Source organism: Lepidochelys kempii, chromosome 10 (assembly GCF_965140265.1).
Source record: "Lepidochelys kempii isolate rLepKem1 chromosome 10, rLepKem1.hap2, whole genome shotgun sequence".
NCBI lineage: Eukaryota > Metazoa > Chordata > Testudines > Cheloniidae > Lepidochelys > Lepidochelys kempii.
In genome coordinates, this window is record NC_133265.1 from 45,328,877 (window position 1) to 45,347,173 (window position 18,297).

At 48.4% G+C, this 18,297-nt stretch overlaps 1 protein-coding gene across 2 annotated transcripts in view; it reads left to right on the top strand.

The window, feature by feature from the left end:
- Positions 1-271: 271 nt before the first annotated feature.
- TRIP4 (thyroid hormone receptor interactor 4) overlaps positions 272-18,297 on the top strand; it is a 51,616-nt gene continuing 33,590 nt past the window's right edge. The window contains exons 1-7 of one of the 2 annotated variants that reach the window (XM_073363226.1): positions 272-683; positions 2,581-2,662; positions 3,455-3,621; positions 3,861-3,997; positions 12,621-12,851; positions 14,956-15,034; positions 17,582-17,711. In XM_073363226.1, the coding sequence (XP_073219327.1) occupies positions 662-683; positions 2,581-2,662; positions 3,455-3,621; positions 3,861-3,997; positions 12,621-12,851; positions 14,956-15,034; positions 17,582-17,711 (848 nt within the window). In that variant the 5' untranslated portion in view covers positions 272-661. The remainder of the gene's footprint in view (positions 684-2,580; positions 2,663-3,454; positions 3,622-3,860; positions 3,998-12,620; positions 12,852-14,955; positions 15,035-17,581; positions 17,712-18,297) is intronic. The other variant, XM_073363227.1, reaches the window with a different exon arrangement.

Consider the following 18,297-nt stretch of genomic DNA (forward strand, 5'->3'; position numbering starts at 1 on the left):
TTAGTCACCTCGGTATAAAACGGCACTTTTGCAGTGAAGCTAAAGCCTAATGTGGACTCCACACGAGGCTATTTTGCTAAGCTATCCTGCTTTTCATACCACCCTCCACGGTCACCACCTCCCCCACCCTTAGCCAGTACTGGCCCCCACCTGGCAACCCCCAGACAATGCAGTCCATCACCTCCCCCCCCAGCCCCGCAGCCATTGCAGACCTACCCTCCTCCCCCCGCGAGTGTAGGCCCCGCCCCCTCCCAGTGCAGGCCCCGCCCCGGCTCAGGGGAGGGCTGTCCCCAGGACCCCCTACGGGGCTGAGCGGCCCGGCGCGCCCCCGCCTCGCTCCAGGCCTTTGTGTGAAGGATCCGGCCCAGGTCGCGCTGGTGCCAGTGCTCCCGTCCGGGCCCAGGGGGGCACCACCCTCCGGCCGCTTCCCCCGCCGGGACGCCTCAGGCCCTGCCCCTCCGCGGCTGCCGCGGCCTGGCTCAGGCTGGGCGCAGCGAGGCGGCGGAACCCCGCGCCGCGGCCCGTGTTGCCCGGCGGGCCGGAAGTGCTGCACCGAGCCGCCGGCGGGGCGCCCAGATCGCCCTTCCCCGGGCCGAGATGGCCGCTGCCGGGGCGCTCCTGGCCTGGTGCATCCAGCAGCTGCGCGGCGACTTCGGGCTGGATGTCAGCGAGGAAATCGTGGGGTGCGCGGCGCGGCGCGGGGGAAGGGAGAGGCTCGGGCAGATGGCGGGAGGGGAGGGGATGAGAGTCGGTAGGGGAAGGGAGAGGCTCGGGCAGATGGCGGGAGGGGAGGGGATGAGAGTCGGTAGGGGAAGGGAGAGGCTCGGGCAGATGGCGGGAGGGGAGGGGAGGGGATGAGAGTCGGTAGGGGAAGGGAGAGGCTCGGGCAGATGGCGGGAGGGGAGGGGATGAGAGTTGGTAGGGGAAGGGAGAGGCTCGGGCAGATGGCGGGAGGGGAGGGGATGAGAGTCGGTAGGGGAAGGGAGAGGCTCGGGCAGATGGCGGGAGGGGAGGGGAGGGGATGAGAGTCGGTAGGGGAAGGGAGAGGCTCGGGCAGATGGCGGGAGGGGAGGGGAGGGGATGAGAGTCGGTAGGGGAAGGGAGAGGCTCGGGCAGATGGCGGGAGGGGAGGGGATGAGAGTCGGTAGGGGAAGGGAGAGGCTCGGGCAGATGGCGGGAGGGGAGGGGATGAGAGTCGGTAGGGGAAGGGAGAGGCTCGGGCAGATGGCGGGAGGGGAGGGGATGAGAGTCGGTAGGGGAAGGGAGAGGCTCGGGTCGTTGGTGGGGGGGGAGTGGTAAGAGACAAGGACCGATTCAGATTGGACTGGTCAGGTTGCAGCTCTACAGATCCTGCTGTAGGGCTCAATTGACCCCACTTGGGCCCCCGCCCAGTGTGGATTGGGGTGGCCTGGATGGTCACTGATGGGACTTCCCCCTCTGACTCTCTGGTCCCTGGGAGCTCCGGGAGCCAGGAACTACTCTACTACATACATCTGTTTTGCACTGTTCATGGGCCTAAAGCTTCCCACAACACCTGGATGTTGAAGAGAGGGAGCTTTTCTTGCGAAAAGGAGTCTTTGCTCTTTTCCATTTTTTCTTTTATTGGCTCAGGTTTTTGGTTAATCAGAGCACCCACTAATTTTTCCCTGCGGGTGCTCCAGCCCTGGAGCACCCACGGAGTCGGCGCCTATGGCGGGGAGGGAGGGGGAGGCGCTGATTGACCGGGCTGCTGATGTATTACTGTGGTTCTTTGGCAATGTACATTGGTAAATTCTGGCTCCTTCTCAGGCTCAGGTTGGCCACCCCGGTCTAGTGCTACCAAAGAGGGACAGAGCACCACACCAAGCAGGCATTCAACTGTAGTCCCTCGATAGGTACTCGAGTGCAGTAAACTTGAGTATGCTAACTCGAGCTAATTGTGCTGTGAAAACCCATGTATAGTCTCTCTCCCTATAGTATCAATGTGCCAGTTATTCTCTCCCATCACACCTGCAGTCTTTCTCATATAGACATTATGAAGTGGATTTGTATCCTTTTCCAAGGGAGAGACCATTTTAATCATGCTGGTATTTCCTCACCTGAAGTCCTTGTCCAAATCCAGAGGTAACTTTGTAACCTACTAGGACGAGCCTCTAAATGCGACACTGGGTGTCTCAGGACCGGGAATGGCTTAGTTGTATCTGATTCCTAGCAGAGCTCATTTAGCCCTTCAGCCTTCCAAGTGCAGCTCCTGTGCAGTTTACTGTTTGTGCATCTTTGGATGAGCCCTGTAAGGCTAGTGCAAAGGAAAAACTGGGTTTGTGCTCTTCTTTTGCTTCTTTATTATGGATAAAGATAATCTGAAAGGTTGGTGGGTTTTTTTTTTTTTTTTGTCTCCTCCCGCTCCAGCTGCTTTCTTTTACATTCAAAATTCTTGTTTTTCCTGGAAGACACTATGAGTGATTAGAGAATTAATGGGCTTATGATACTGCAGATACCAAGCAAGTGCAACTTGATTTGCAAAGGACAGATAATTCACATTGTTTAAAATTTTGTTTATTGTTCAACACCTGTGTAACTCAACTACTATGGTACAAACAGTTGGAAGAAAATCAGGACTCCTGCACCTGAAGGACTGGCATGCTCTCAGTCTACCTCTTTGGGACCCTCAGGAAATTCTCCAGTATGTGTAAAATGTTTCAGGCCTTTGTTATGCAGTATAAAGAAACAAACATGGGCACAACCTCCCCCGCCCCTCGCCACTTTCATCAGTCACTTTTAAAGTGAAGGTCCAGTCTGTTCTATGTGGGCAATCTAGTTTTGATGTGTTGTGTGTGTATAGGTTATGAAGTAGTTGTTAGCCCTGGGTTTTTGTATTCCTGGCTCTGATGATTTCCTGCATTGTCTTTGGCATATTAGGTAACCTCTCTGTGAAATAGATCAGGATTAACTCCATCTGCCATGTATTTGGGAAGGGGTGTTTGTTTGTAAAGTGCTTTGATATTCTTCCATTCGAAGGTGAAAGAGAAGGACAAAAGATTTTGATGTTTGTAGACAAGTAGAAGGAGGAAATATTTATTTCAATAATATTTAAACCCATGAGATTGTCTTGGACTTCATTTGTGGTTCGATATTAGAGAGTATGGAGTGAGCAGGAATCCCAGTGTGGTTTTAATTTCCTTTGGTAGTAGGAAGAGTGCAGTTGTCATTGTTGGTGGGGAGGGGGTGGGTTGGAAAGGTATCTGACCTTCCCGTTTTTTCACTGGTCCAGAAATAACAAGGGATTTTTCCAAGCGTATCTTCCTCAGATATTTGTCTTCCTCTTGGGCCTTTTTTGTAACGTCTTCTCTCCCATGCTCGCTGAAGTAACTTGATTCAAAGAGTGTGGAGGGAAAGTTGAGGTTAGCTTTGGTGTTGCCTGTCTCTTGGAAAATATACTCATGTTATCAGTTTTCTTCTTTTTGTCCCCTTCCAGGTACATCTTGTCAATTGAAAATGAGGAGGAGATCCGAGAGTATGTAATTGACCTCATCCAGGGAACAGATGGGAAGAAAAGTCGATTTATAGAAGAGCTGGTAACCCGATGGAGAAAGTCCTCTCAGACGGCTTCCGACCCTTTGCCAATATATAGAAAAAGAGATGGTGGGTCAGAGTAGAGGGTGGGTGGTAGGATGAAAGTATCAAAAGTAACCAAAACTTGTCTTAATTACTTGATCAGCAGATGCTTGTAGGGCCACGAAGCATCTTCTGCAGCTAGTTCTGGATCTCCCTTTCTGCCCATTTTGAAGGTTTAAAGCCAAGTGATCACTCTCCCCAAGAGGTCAGCAATATTCACTGCTGCTGGCTAACACACCTTCCTCTCTCTTTGCACAACCCTTTAGAGATTTCAGATGTGCATCGGGCTGGAGACCAAGGCAAGAGGGGGAGGCGCAAAGGAAGGAACAAGCAAGAAACATCTCTGTATGCTGAGCCCAATCTGCCTGCAGAGGAAGTAAAAACACCCCTTGATCTGGCCAAGGTGAGTGTGCCTGGCAGCCAGGGCAGAGTGGCAACTGTGGAATGCAGAGCAAATGGGTCTCACAGAGGAGCAGAAGGAAATAGATGGCTTTGTGCAAGCCGCAACTGACTTCCAGCAATAGGAGCTAACTGTGTGAACAGATGTAACTGTTCTGGGGACTCATTAGCACTGCTAGCATGGGACAGTCTTTACTAAACAACTGCGTGTAACATGGCATGGAGCAATACCACTTTGGACTAGGGTAGCAGATCTAACAGAGCGCAGAAAGCAGACCTTCAGGGCTGATCACTTTAGCAGAAATCTCCAGCAAGTTTTCGGGCTTGTCTACACTGACACTTTACAGTGCTGCAACTTTCGTGCTCAGGGGTGTGAAAAAACACCCCCCTGAGCACAGGAAGTTTGAGCGCTGTAAAGCGCCACTGTAGACAGTGCACCAGCGCTGGGAGCTATGCCCCTCATGGGGGTAGTGTTTTTAGAGTGCTGGGAGACCTCTCTCCCAGTGCTCTGCCACGACCGCACAAGCCACATGAAAGCGCTGCCAGTGTAGACTAGCCCTTAGAGTAAATAGTCCCACTGGAATGAATGGGGCAGGTCACACATTTTAGAACTGTTGTTTCAGGCTCTCCGCAGACTCTTGCTCACAGCACTCCATTGGCTTATACTCTGTTTATATTTTCAAGTTTCTCTGCACAACCCTGGGGACAAGAGACACAATTTTTTTTTAAAAATGAAAGCTTGGATTAATATATGTAACAGACAGTGAAGATATCAATCCCCAGAAGCAACATAAATGATTGTGCCTGGCAGTGTTAATGAATACACAGCTAATGTTGAAATGGAAAAAGTAGCATGTGTCTTAGATCTAGTCTAAGGGTATGTCTACAGTGGCAGTTACAGTGCTGGGAGTTGCAGCGCTGCTCAGAGAGTGCTGAAGGGAAACCGCTGTTGGGTGTTCACACTGTCAGCTGCCTGCACAATAGCATGTTCACACTTGTGGCACTTGCAGCGGTATTTGGAGCGGTGCATCTCTTCCTCTTCTGCCACTAGGAATTGTGGGAAGACGGATGGGGTTGCGGGGTATCATGGGTCCATTCCCAATGCCCTGTGATGCATTTCTTTGCATCCCAGCAATCCCTGTGCTTCTGTCCAGATTTGGTGCCATCTTTCAACGGTTAGTGTACTGCACGCTCTGCCTCTTTGGTCTACAGGAATGGATCCTGAACTGTTGACCAGTATGCTGCTCGTCCTGACCAACACATCATGAATGGCAGTGGAGTTATTCCTTAAATTACAAAGGCAAGAGGCGTGCGACATTGATCACACCACGCGAAATAGCTACAACATGAGATTGCTTGTGGCATTCATGGAGGTGCTGACCACAGTGGAACGCTGCTTTTGGGCTCGGGAAACAAGCACTGAATGGTGGGATCACATCGTCATGCACGCCTGGGATGATGAGCAGTGGCTACAGAACTTTCACATGAGGAAAGCCACATTCATGGGACTGTGTGATGAGCTCGCCCCAGCCTGCAGCGCAAGGACACGAGAATGAGAGCTGACCTGCACTGGAGGAGCATGTGGTGATTGCACAGTGGAAGCTGGCTACTCCAGACTGCTATCGATCGGTAGCTAACCAGATCAGAGTGGGAAGGTCGACCATTGGACTCGTGTTGAGGGAAGTGTGCAGGGTCATTAATTGCATCCTGCTCCGAAAGACAATGATTCTGGGAAATGTGCGTGACACTGTGGATGGCTTTGCACAAATGGGCTTCCCTAACTGCGGAGGGGCGATAGATGGCACACACAGTCCAATTCTGGCACCAGGCCACCTAGGCACCGAGTTCATTAATTGCAAGGGATATTTCTCAATGGTTCTCCAGGCGCTTGTGGATCACCATGGGTGTTTCACGGACATTAACGCGGACTGGTCCGGAAAAGTGCATGGCGCATGCATCTTTCGGAACACTGGCCTGTTCAAGAAGCTGCAAGCAGGGACTTTCTTCCCGGACCAGAAGATCACCGCAGGGGAAGTCGAAATGCCCATTGTGATTCTGGGAGACCCCGCCTACCCCTTAATGCCGTGGCTTATGAAGCCATACACGGGGCAACTTGACAGCAGCAAGGAGCAGTTCAACAACAGGCTGAGCAAGTGCAGAATGACTGTTGAGTGTGCTTTTGGCAGTTTAAAAGCCCGCTGGCACTGCCTATATGGGAAGCTGGACCTGGCTGATGACAATATTCCTATGCTTATAGCTGCATGCTGTACGCTCCATAATATTTGTGAGGGGAAGGGTGAAAGCTTCACTCGGGGCTGGACTGCAGAGGCTCAGCACCTGGAGGCTGAGTTTGAACAGCCAGAGAACAGGACTATTTGAGGGGCGCAGTGTGGAGCCATAAGGATCAGGGATGCCATGAGGCAGCAATTTGAAACTGAAAGTTAGTAACATTTGTTGCTATGCTCAGGAGTGCAGTGCTTGTAATGGTAGGAAGTCGTTGTGATTGGTGCAGACGATGCACTATGAAGGTTTAAGAAAATTACCTGTCGCCTTGCACAGATCTGTTTGCTTTCACTTAACAGAATAAAGATTGCTTTCAAACCAACACAATTATTTTATTAAAAAACAACAGCCAGAGGGGAGAGTCAAACAAAATGTCCCATCAGCACTGAGGGGGATGCGGGAGGAGGTGGATCCCAGGATGGCTAAAGATTTGTGTATGTCCAGGGATCGTATCCAACCTTCTCCTTTGTAGTACAATGCAGCAGGTACTGTACTTCAGCAGGGCCAAACCGCAGAGGGATGGGTGTTGAGTGCAGTGGGTGGTGGGAGTCCACAGTGCTGGACTGTGATGGGGCAGGAGTGGAATGCCATGGGTAAAGACTGGAGCCAGGAGGTTGATAAGAGTCTGTTGGTGGTGTCTGGGGGGTGCATGGGAAAGAGTTGTGTGACAGTGGCTGCAGGGGAGGGAGGGTGCGGAGCTGCTCAGCTTGCAATGTGAGTATCGCCTGGAACATGTCTGCTTGGCACTCCATAACGTTCAAGAGCTGCTCTGTGGCTTCATTCTGGCATGCCACATTCTCCGTTAGGTCCCTCTTCTCGCTGTCCCACCACTCCTTCAGTTCCTTTTTCTCAGCTGCGGAGTGCATCATAACTTCACGCAGAAAGTCCTCCTTAGTTCTTCATGGCCGCTTTCTAATTCTGCGCAGCCATTCAGCCACCGATAACAAAGAGGGAAGCTGGGCTCCCAAGGTTATCTCTGTGAAGTTTAAACGCAACATTTTACAGAAGCAGTATTGTTTGCAACACAGAGAACACTGATTCAGTGATTTAAAACACAGCCAGTATTCACACACCTGTCACTAACCCCAGGCAAGCACAATGAGCCACAAGACGGCCAAAATGGTGAGTAGCCGCAGGGACAGGGTAAATCACTCTCCCCGGACCCTGCTGTACACTGGGCACGTGGCTCTGGGGGAAACCCATTACTGTAGGAGGGGCCTGATAATCATTCCTGTCCCCACGTTATTCACAGGATCTGACCATTATGGAAGATACCTTGCTGCTGAGGGTGAGCAGGGAAACAAGGGAGGGTTTTCTCCAAGGCTTCCGCTCTGGCCCTTATGCAGCTCACCTGTGTGCGGCAATGGTCCCCCACAAGTGATGGCATGATGGTGCGGGAAAGTTACCGTTAATGGGGCAAGAAACAAAGCAGCTCTGCCGAGGATCCTGCAGCAACAGATTGCCCAGTATCTCCATGAGAGATTCCTGGAGATCTCAGGCAATCAACAGCCTGTTCTGCCACTCAGACTAGGCATGTGGTGGTACTTGCATCATACAGAGACAAGCCTGCTTTCTGCAGCCCTCCTGCCACTGACAACTCGCCTCAGCAATTCCCAAAATCAAATCCACTTACCAGGGGCCTCCTCTCCTGTTTGCGCTTCGCCAACATCCGACAGCTGTGACCGGCTAGCCTTCTCCAGAGTAGAAAAGAGGTCCTGGCTGAACGCATGTCTGCCTCTGGGTCCCCCTTCTCCTCCACATCCTCATCCAAGATTTCCTTCTCTGGCTCGGTCCACTCTTGACTGGCATGCAAGCCAACAAAGTTTCCACAGGGTCTTCGCAGCGGAGGTGGGGTCACCACTGAGTATCGCGTCCAGCTCTTTGTAGAACCGGCAGCTCGTGGGTGCAGCACCGGGGTGGCGGTTTGCCTCGTGTGCCTTGTGGTAGGCGTTCCGCAGCTCCTTCACTTTGACCCTGCACTGCAGTGTGTCCCAGTCATGGCCCCTTTCTATCATGCATCGTGAAATCTGTCCATAGGTATCATCATTCCTATGGCTGGAGCGCAGTTGGGACTGCACAGCCTCCTCTCCCCAAATGCTGATGAGGTCCAGCAGCTCAGCATTGCTCCAAGCGGGGGATCGCCTGGTGCATGGAGCAGGCATGGCCATCTGGAAAGATGCGCTGAGATCACTGCACGCATCACCGAGCAAACAGGAAGGGGACTTTCAAATTTGCAAAGAATGTACGAGGTGGGGATGACGGTTGATCACCTGAGGACAGAGTACTAGAGTTCAAACTGATGACCAGAGAGGTGAGAACAGGCATCGTGGGACACCTCCCAGAGGCCAATTGCAGTGCTGTAATCGCCACGGTGTCTACACTGGCCCTGCAGCGCCATATCCCTGGTGCAGAAAGCACTACACCTCTCGTTGAGGTGGCTTTTTATACCTCAGGAGTTACAACGCAGAAAGCTGCTTTACTGTGCAGAAACTTGCCAGTGTGGACAGTGCTTTGTTTTATGAGGTGACTGGATGGGGCAGTGGACACATGAAAATAGATAGTGAGCAATGGAAGGTGTCTGCTTAAAGCAGGGGATGGAGAAGACTGAGGGCCTTGGTAGGGTATTGGTCCAGGTGCAGGGCTAAGAAACTGGCGTGCTGGTGAAACAGTCACATCTGCTTGGTTTAAAGCTTTATATTTGCTCTGGCGAAAGCTTTAGTGTGCACTCAAAGCTTTTCCGGCTCCTGCTGCTTCACTTGAAAAGCTTTGAGTGCCAGACAGAGGAAGCTGAAGCATTGGTTAAAGCTTTCTCCACTGGCCTGCAAAGTTTGGAGGAGATCTGATTATTTAACTGGCTTCATAGCACCTATGCCCCAGCCTAGCCCCCATTTCCAGCCTAGCAGCTCATCTCTAGCCCTGCGTCCTTAGCCTCCTATATTTAAAACCAACCTAGGAAACTTGCAAACAAAACTTTGTTCTGTTAGAGTTAAGGCTGCCCATGCATATGTCTCCAAAATGGAAATACACTGAAATGCAAACCTACAAAGCAGGAAATCTGAAGTTAGGACATTGTTCATAACCGACACAATCCTAGTCTCCAAGCATTAGCTCCCCACCACTGGGATGCACACTAGCACCTTCTCTTTCAGTTCCATAGTTCTCTCTCTCTCTCAGGGTACACATTAAGGAAATGAGAATCTTTGCTGTCATCTTGTACAGTTTTCCAGATTCATTCTTTGGGCTTTGCTTCTAGCACAGGGCATCTAACTTGGAGACTTATAGGCAGCTTACCAGGGGCCTGAGCAGTTAACCTATGCCACAGTCCAGGTGTAGAATAGGAGCCATAACTTTGTATCAAATAGAGCAGGTTGCAGCCATTGTTCTCTTTAATGTGATGGAGCAACCTGCAAAAAAATAAGGGTCCTAGTATGCATTGTTCTTGATTTGAGTCCTTTGGCTCAAGATGGAACATTGCATGCTGGGACATGTAGTCCCCAGGGGTTACAGCTGAATGCTGAAAGTGAGAGTTGCCACAGGCCAAATTGTAGAGTTTTATGGGTTGCACTTTGGCCATCCCTGTTTTACTATTTAATATAAATAGAGGTTTTCCTATGGGGATACTTTAAAATGCTGAAAACACCTTTAAAGTTTAAATCGTCTGAAAGGGAAAGGAATATGGACTTTGTTTTGGAAATGAAGGGGTTAAACAGGCTTAGGAGGTTTCAGCTATTTCCTTAGAGTTTTCTCTGTTACCCTAATTAAGGTGCTGAGAAACCTCTGGCAAGGCCTGCAAACTGAGGTCACTGTGTCTCTTTTCATTCTTGTTAATAAAAGCAGAGCTCTGGCCTGGTTGTGGAAATAGCGCTGATTGGACAGAGCAGGGGTGATGGAGGAAGCACCCATCATTAAACCCTAAACCAGAGTCACAGCACCATTGAAACGAGGAGTGAGTCAGAACATTGTACGCAACAGAGACAGGAAAAGGAAGAGACATGAGAGAAGGTGTCCTGATGCTGTTACCTGGCGCCATCTGAGACAGAAGCAACAATGGAGACCTGGGAACCTAGAACCAACAATAGCTGGGGTGAAGTTCAGGAAGTTGGAGTGATCTGTTAACAACATACAGTTAGCAGAGCCAGTGAAGTGTTACATCTGTGATAGAGCCAGGCCGTACTGAGGAGGGATTCTTAGAAATGGCCCTTCCCCCAAGTCTAGGAGAGACTAGGAAGAATAGAGGCAGAGGGAAACTGTCCAGCACCAAAAGAAGATTTTCAAGCATATCACAGATGATAAACAACAGGCAGAGACTAGATTCACTGTTTGAATATGACTAGAATCTGGAGTGACAATTGTGAGGATAAAATAAGGGTGATCGATCCTCAGGCTTCAACCCATGAGTTGCTTATCAGCTGGGATCAGGAAAACCTGCCTCCCCCTCGGCTCAGGGGATGGTGTTGCACACGAAGACACATTATTGTAAGTTTATACCCTCCTTCAAAGCATCTGGTGTTGGCCGTTATCAGAGAAGTAACATTAGGCTAGAGATACGTTTGGTTCCACTATAGCAATTTCTGTGTTCCATGATGTGAGGGCCTTGGAATCTATAACTGAGAGGCAAACTTTATCAGAAACATTACCTATACAATGCCTGCTAGAGACTTGAAGGAAGCGAGAACTCATTTCAGTGCTCAAGGTGAAAGAGGACTTGAGGGAAAAGATTGAGAATTCCACTGACCAGCCACTCATGCAGCCATCATCCATGGTATCCTGTCCCATCTATCATCAGAGTCACCTCGGCATAAGACAAAGTATGCACCTGAGAGAGACAAACATCAAAAGTAACGTGCCAATCTTGCTAATGTGCCTCAGATGAGAACAATAATAAATTACAGTATGTCAAATTGCCAAAGAATATACACTGCATAGAGAAATCCTTCTCAGGTGGGAGAGGTGGGCTGTGGATTAGATGTGTAGCCCATAGTGCTCACTTTAGCATTGATTTGTTCAGCAGTAAGAAACCTACAGGCCTGTGTTCTGTAAGACATTGGTTTCAGCATGTAGCATAGGGCTTGAAGCCTATGAACTTTGGCACAGATAAATAGTCTAGTGATCACCCCTATGTTCTGGGGAACTGGAAATAGAGTGTGTAAAGGGGAATTTTGCCCATAACAACACCAGCCAACCACAGGAACATGAGCGAATGCCTTCTTTTGGATAGAACATCCGCAGTGGTCTGACCACAAGAGTGCCATGGTAATGAATTGACGTATGTGGTAAGTTGAGATCATTAATATACTAACCTACAGAAGAAAGACACCTCAACTTTAGTAGTGTGAGGAAATACAAGTAAGGAAGAGGGGAGAAACCCCTACTGAATAGGCATTAGGCATAGTGATATCAGTGTAACATATTATAAAAGTTGTATCCAGCCTGTGGGCAGGAGGAGAGAGAGAGGTAGCCATTGGGAGGTGCCAGAATGATGGCTACTGGTGATGAGGAAGATATTGGGTAACATTTCAGGTTGTTCTGCAAGGGATAGTGTATGTTGATGTTCAGAGGTATGTTCTGTATCATATCTATCTACCTTGCTGGGTTAGCGTGTTGGTGACTTTGCTAAATGTATTAATAAACTATTTGTAAATACAGAAGGGTTCCTAAAGTGTGAGTGTTGCAACTGTGCACATCAGGATTCCTAACTGAACAGTAATTATAATAATACTTGGCCTGATCTTGGGACAAGAACCTGTCAATTGAGTGATTACTGGGAATTCATAACTGATCAATATAATTAATACATAATCTGTGTGAGCTAAAAGGTCTCTTCTCTCTCAGGTGTTTGTGATTTCCATCTGCGTTTAGGTGCATAGATTACTTTATAGATGTGTCAGGAATGTGGATTTACCATGCTATACCATTTGCCCACCTTGTTCAGCACTAGCATTGTGTCTTGCACCAAGGTGTTGGCTGGGCTTTGGATTGCTGGTCTGATTTTCTATAGTTTTTGTTTGATTTAACAAAACCTAATGTAGGCTCTTGGTCGCAGAATCCAAGAACTTTCTCTCCGGCACATAGAACCCAGGCAATTCCAGTTTGCAAAGAGAGAACACGAAGCTGAGCAGTCCTCCTTTCATGTAAATGGTGCTGACCTTTTCTGAGGCTTGCTTCTGTTCAGTGATATCATCCTGGTTTGAATTTGGAGTCTGGTCCCACTTTCACTCAAGCTGGCCAGGTATCTGTCTGGCTGTTTATCCCCATTCTTTGTTTAAAGGGCTCCTGTTTCTTTCTGATGTTTGTGTTGCAGTGAGAATGCAGATTAAATTCACTGTTTGCTCTTTCTAAATTAGGCACAAGAGATGGGCAGTGGTGGCAGCGTCAGCAGTACCTCCAAGAAAAAGGCCAAATTCGTCAACCTGTACACCAAGGAGGGTCAGGACAAACTGGCAGTCCTGATCCCTGGACGCCACTCCTGTGAGTGCCTGGGCCAGAAGCACAAACTCATCAATAACTGTTTGACCTGTGGCCGTATTGTCTGCGAACAGGAGGGCTCCGGCCCCTGCTTATTTTGTAGTACACTGGTATGTAACGCTGCTTTTTTCTATCTGCCATACTTAACTGCAGTCTTTCGTGCTTGGGTCTTGGAGATGGCATGTGGCTGAATTAGCCCCACTAGTTTCTTATCTTTCCTGTAAATTAGCAAAGTTCTTCCCCCTTCCGAATTGGCCTGCTCCGATCAAAGTCCCTTAAGAACAAGGGTTCTCAAACTGGGGGTTGGGACCCCTCAGGGGGCTGTGAAGTTACTACGGGGGGGTCACGAGCTGTCAGCCTCCACCCCAAACTCCACTTTGCCTCCAGCATTTATAATGGTGTTAAATATATTTAAGTGTTTTTAATTTATAAGGGGGGTGGGGTCGCACTCAGACGCTTGCTGTATGAAAGGGGTCACCAGTACAAAAGTTTGAGAACCACTGCTTTAGAACCTGGATCCTCGCTAAGGCTGTAGGGTGAGAGTCTGTGTTGCACCCAACTTGCAGCACAGGGGGAGTAAGGTGGCTTTAAGCCATCTGTTCACCCTTCTGAATTTGGGTGACTCCAAGGGCTGGAGAGGCTGCTGACATAATTTACAGAGCTCTAAATTACCTAAATTATGGCAGCCTCCTGGGGCTTCCCTGTGGGCCACAGCACTGGAACCCCCTGGCACACTCCCTTTGCCTGCTGGAGCTTGCAGTGGGGTCCTCCACAGTGCTTGCACTGGAGGGAAATCTTTTCCAGCTGGAACCAGGGTATTTATGCTACTTCGGCCCTTTAACCCAGTATAAAGAGTCTGGAGCAGAAATGACCATTCCATTCCTATATTTAGAATTTTTTTTAATGATCTTTGCATTCCGGAAGGGCTGGGAGACAATACAGGGTCAGATCAGAAGGTGCCTCCCAAATAGGATTTTATGTGATCAGATTTTCTTTGCCATTCAAGCTCATGTGTGTTTTTCCACAGGAGGACACGAGTTGCGTTTTCATTTTCCTGGCCCTCAGTTTCCCCATTTATAAAATGGACTGATGCGCTCTGACTCCTTAGGGTGGGTGGGAATTAATTAATTAAAAGAGCTCTATAAAGAAAAGTAAAATAAAAATTGGGGTTGGGCCCTTTTTTTCTGTTTTGTGATGAATGAAGCCCTGAAAGGTGGTTATGGCAGGCTGTGCATACGTGTCATTTTTTTAAAAGGATTTTTAAATTTATTTTTACCTTAGGAATATGAAAAATGTCAAATTGGGCCTACCTTTGTTTTGCAGGAAAGAATTCTCGGGAGTCTCACAGCATATTGTGCATTCTGTCTGCTTATCTGAAGGGAAAATGGCGGGAGGGTTAGACCTTTAACAGAGAGTTCCTTTCTCCTGAGAGTTCTCTACAAAATGGAGTTAAATATGTTATTTAAAACAACCAAAATGAAGGCATTTTAAAGGTAGCCGGGGGGGGGAATCGGTGTCCGACCTTTTATTCCCCACAATGTTATGATGAATTTTGTTTAAAAGAACAACAAAAACCCTTGAACTTTTTGTCTCCCTCGGACAGTGTAGTGACTGGAAAGCCAGTACAATTGACTTCACAAGAGAGTGAAAGCTGAATAGGTGAGAGGAGAGAGAAGTTTTAATCAGAGTATTTTAAATATCTGTTTAACTCCAGTGCCTAGTAACCACCTGAGAGAAAAGAATGCCTTTGTTAAATGCCACCCACCTCTTTAATGAAGTTGTGAGAGAACCACACATCCCTGAAATCCTTCAGCAAAAGAACAGAAAAAACCAGTCTTGGTGTTGCTGAGATGTCTAAGATAAAAAAGAAAAGAGTACTTGTGGCACCTTAGAGACCAACCAATTTATTTGAGCATAAGCTTTCGTGAGCTACAGCTCACTTAAGGTGCCACAAGTACTCCTTTTCTTTTTGCGAATACAGTCTAACACGGCTGTTACTCTGAAACCTAAGATGAAAAAAATGAGCAGAGATCAAGGTCTTCTTTCCATACACAGTGAAGATGCAGAAGGGTCCATGGCCTGTGGACCCTGGTGAAATCGTGTGGACCCGCTTTTCATTATCCTTTACAGCTCACCCTTAACTTTTGTCAATGGCTTTGAGGCTATCAGGTGCTAAATATCACTCTTAGCCTTGATCTTCTTGTTGTCTTTTAGGTGTGCACGAATGAAGAGCAGGACATTCTGCAGCGTGACTCAAACAAGAGCCAGAAGCTGCTGAAGAAGCTCATGGCAGGTTGGTAGCAATCATGTGTAATGCAGTTAATCCAGAAAGTTATACACCGTTCCACCTTTGCTCTACTGTTACATTAGACTAGAGCCTATGCCTATGTTTTCACTGGTTTCAGAGTAACAGCCGTGTTAGTCTGTATTCGCAAAAAGAAAAGGAGTACTTGTGGCACCTTAGAGACTAACCAATTTATTTGAGCATGAGCTTTCGTGAGCTACAGCTCACTTCATCGCCTAAATCTTTTTTGTCTCTTAGCAGTATAGATCTGTTCCTTCTGGTTATAGTGAGGGGCTCTAGAAAACTGTGTGTGGGAAAGTTCCCAAAGATTCAGGGACTGCCTCTGGACGCTTTCTACAGAATTTGAACTCCCTGGAGAAGATGACCAAAGCTCTCCAAAATGTATCCAAGCCACTGCAGTCCTGTGACAGCATTCTTTGGCCTTGGAGGGCTGGATGAGAATCTCACTGGAGCTCATCAGTCCTGTTTCTTGCCCAGCATGTTGTGCTTCCCCTTCTGCATGGTTCCCAGGCACTAGCCAGGGGAGACCAGGTCTGGGTGTAGCGTCTGAATTTCTTGAGTGGCAATGCATGATGCACTGACTGCAAAGCACCGAGGCTGGCCATTAGACAGCCTGGAATTATTTGTGGAAATGAGGCACTTGCAGCAGTCCTTAAAAATTAGAATAAAAGTCCCATGTAGAGTGTCTGCTGCTGGGGACTGGGATTACAGCAGTGGGACTTGTGAGGTTTCTGTGGAAGCAGATGATATTAATATTTTGGAACAATTTTGTGTCTGACACTTTTCTGAGGTGGTAAATGTAGGAACAGGACCAAGAGGAGAAGCAAAGCTAACAACACTTAACCCCCTAGTGAAATCCTATGGATTCTGGGGCCGTCTACATTAATTTTGCTGAAACATCTGGATTTCCAGGTCCTCTGGTTAGAGCCTGGAATCTAGTCTTCTATGGTCTCAGTGTAGGCTCCTCTTCCTAGTGACTGAGGTGCAGGAGCTGGGCTAAGTAGCAGCGCCCCAGCTTGCTGAAAAGGTGTTTTCAGTATCTCCCTGTCTTGATTGCTGCGTATTTGATTTCAGACAGTGCTGCTGGTGTGGGTGGAGAGGAACAGGAGCTGAACTCCATTTCATCTGGGGGGGCTCTAGCCTAGTTTCCTTTACAAATGTCAATGGAACGAGCCTTCTGACTTGGCATCTTCAGGGCTCAGCTCTGCCCCTCTCCCTGCAAGTGCCACTAGACCTTGCTTGGAGTGTGGCTGTCCTTGTCACAGGACCAAGGCTTTCATTAGCATCCTGCGAGCAGGGAAGAATCTAAATCCCTAAGTATTTACAGTGCTTGAGCTAGTTCTTCAGATTTGTGTCTGGCTGTTACAGAGAGCCACACACACAGGAGTAAAATATCCATCAATATGAAACCTGCTCCCAGTGTCCAGCCATAGAGGAGAAATGACCCCAAGCTTCTGGATCTGCTAAGGGCCTGATGCAAAGCCCATTGAAGCCAATGGGAATCTTTCCATTGACTTACCAGGCTTTGGAGTAGGCCCTAATAGAAGAGAGATATTCCTGAAGAGGAAATGGCGAGGAAAATCCCACTGGCTGGTTCAGGAACTGTGCTTGCTTCCCCTGGCTGGCTGCTGCTGCAATCTCCTCCCTGCTTTCCTGTCCTGTTAATGGTTGAGTATGTTCAGCCCATAAGGCAGGCTTGACACTCAGGTGTCACACACCTCTCAAATCACCCACTTTGGAAACGCATGTCACTCTACCAGGCCTTTTGGATTTCAATCCCACTGGAAAACAAGGCTCATGCAAGATTCAGGTGGAGAGGTCCAATCAAAATAGCTAATGAGGGACAGACATCTGTGGGGCTGAGCATGGGGACAGAGGACAGTCAGTGTAAGACACAGGGGGGCAATCAAACAATGCCAGCTAGATGGAGGAGGAAGAGGAGGATGGGGGGGGTGTTGCATGTTGAAAGGTGTGGGGAGTAGGAGAAAAGAGAAATCGGAGGATCAGAAAATAAAATAACAAGCAGCATATTGCGGCAAAGAACTCTACAGTCAGGGTTTTGGAAATCCCTTTTCAGTAGGAACAGAATAGGAGAACAATCAGGGCTTCCAGAGAAGGGCTTGAATTAGGGGACATAATCAAAAATTGAGGGAAATAAGGGGAAGTGGGGGAACACAGGAAGAATTACTTCCCATAGAAACTAAACAACTAAGTTACTGGGGAAGGTGACTGGAGCAGCGAGGGTAAATGGTTTCTGTCTAGATTTTTATCCCAGGCCCATCACCATGGTATCTGAGCACTTAATTTGTTGCTGGAGAAAGGAGGATGAGAGGAGAACATGGAAGAGGGGAAGCAGGGAGGTGGGGGTTAGGACAATTTTAAAAGTGCCGGACTTTTGGACAAGTGACCTCTTCAGTTTCCTATAATGTCACATGTTCTTGGGAGTATCTCTGTGCCCAGCTGCAGCAGGAGCAGTGTTTAAACTGATAGCCCATCCCCAAGAACCTGATCATGATTTGTGTCTGTGTATCCCAGGTACTGAGAGTTCTGGGCAGATGGAGATCCTCAGCAAGGACCTGCTGCCTCGTCAGGAAGCTCAGCTTAAGACAGGTCTGGAGATGGCCGTGAAACACAAAGACAAGTTGCTGGAATTTGACAGAATGAGGTATGGTGCTTGCTGAAATAGCACAAACCATCCTCCAGGCCAGAGTCACTTTTGATCTAAATAGTATCAGCATTCCATCCCTTCCAAAACTGCCTTGGCTGCAAATCTATTAAACCTGAATTTATAGGGGGGATCACAATCATAGAGAAAATATCACAAGATGGGAGTGGTCCAGGCAGTGGTATGGCAAGCTGGTGCCTCCTGCCCCAGATGGAGGCCCTGTAGTGGGGAAGGGGAGTCTAGTCTCTGTGACTCATCCAGTCCTAACCTCTCAGGTGAGACTTCCAGCAAGCGAACCCATTGTAGTAGGTTTGTCCACTAGGAACTGCACTGAATGCCTCAGTACATTTCATATTGGCCACTGACCAGCCGGCAGGTGGTCACACCAGTATTGTATACTGCTGAGAACAGTATTTCTGCTGGAAAACATGGTTCCTCTGGGGCTGTTGGACTTGAGATTGGTAGGGAAGTGGTACATCAGCTGGCTGGATCAGTCACATGAAATGTGCCGAGATTCCCTGACTCTCACAGGAATTTCTCTTTGGCCCATTGATGGTTCTTGTTTTGAGCTACAGTCTTTGTTGTG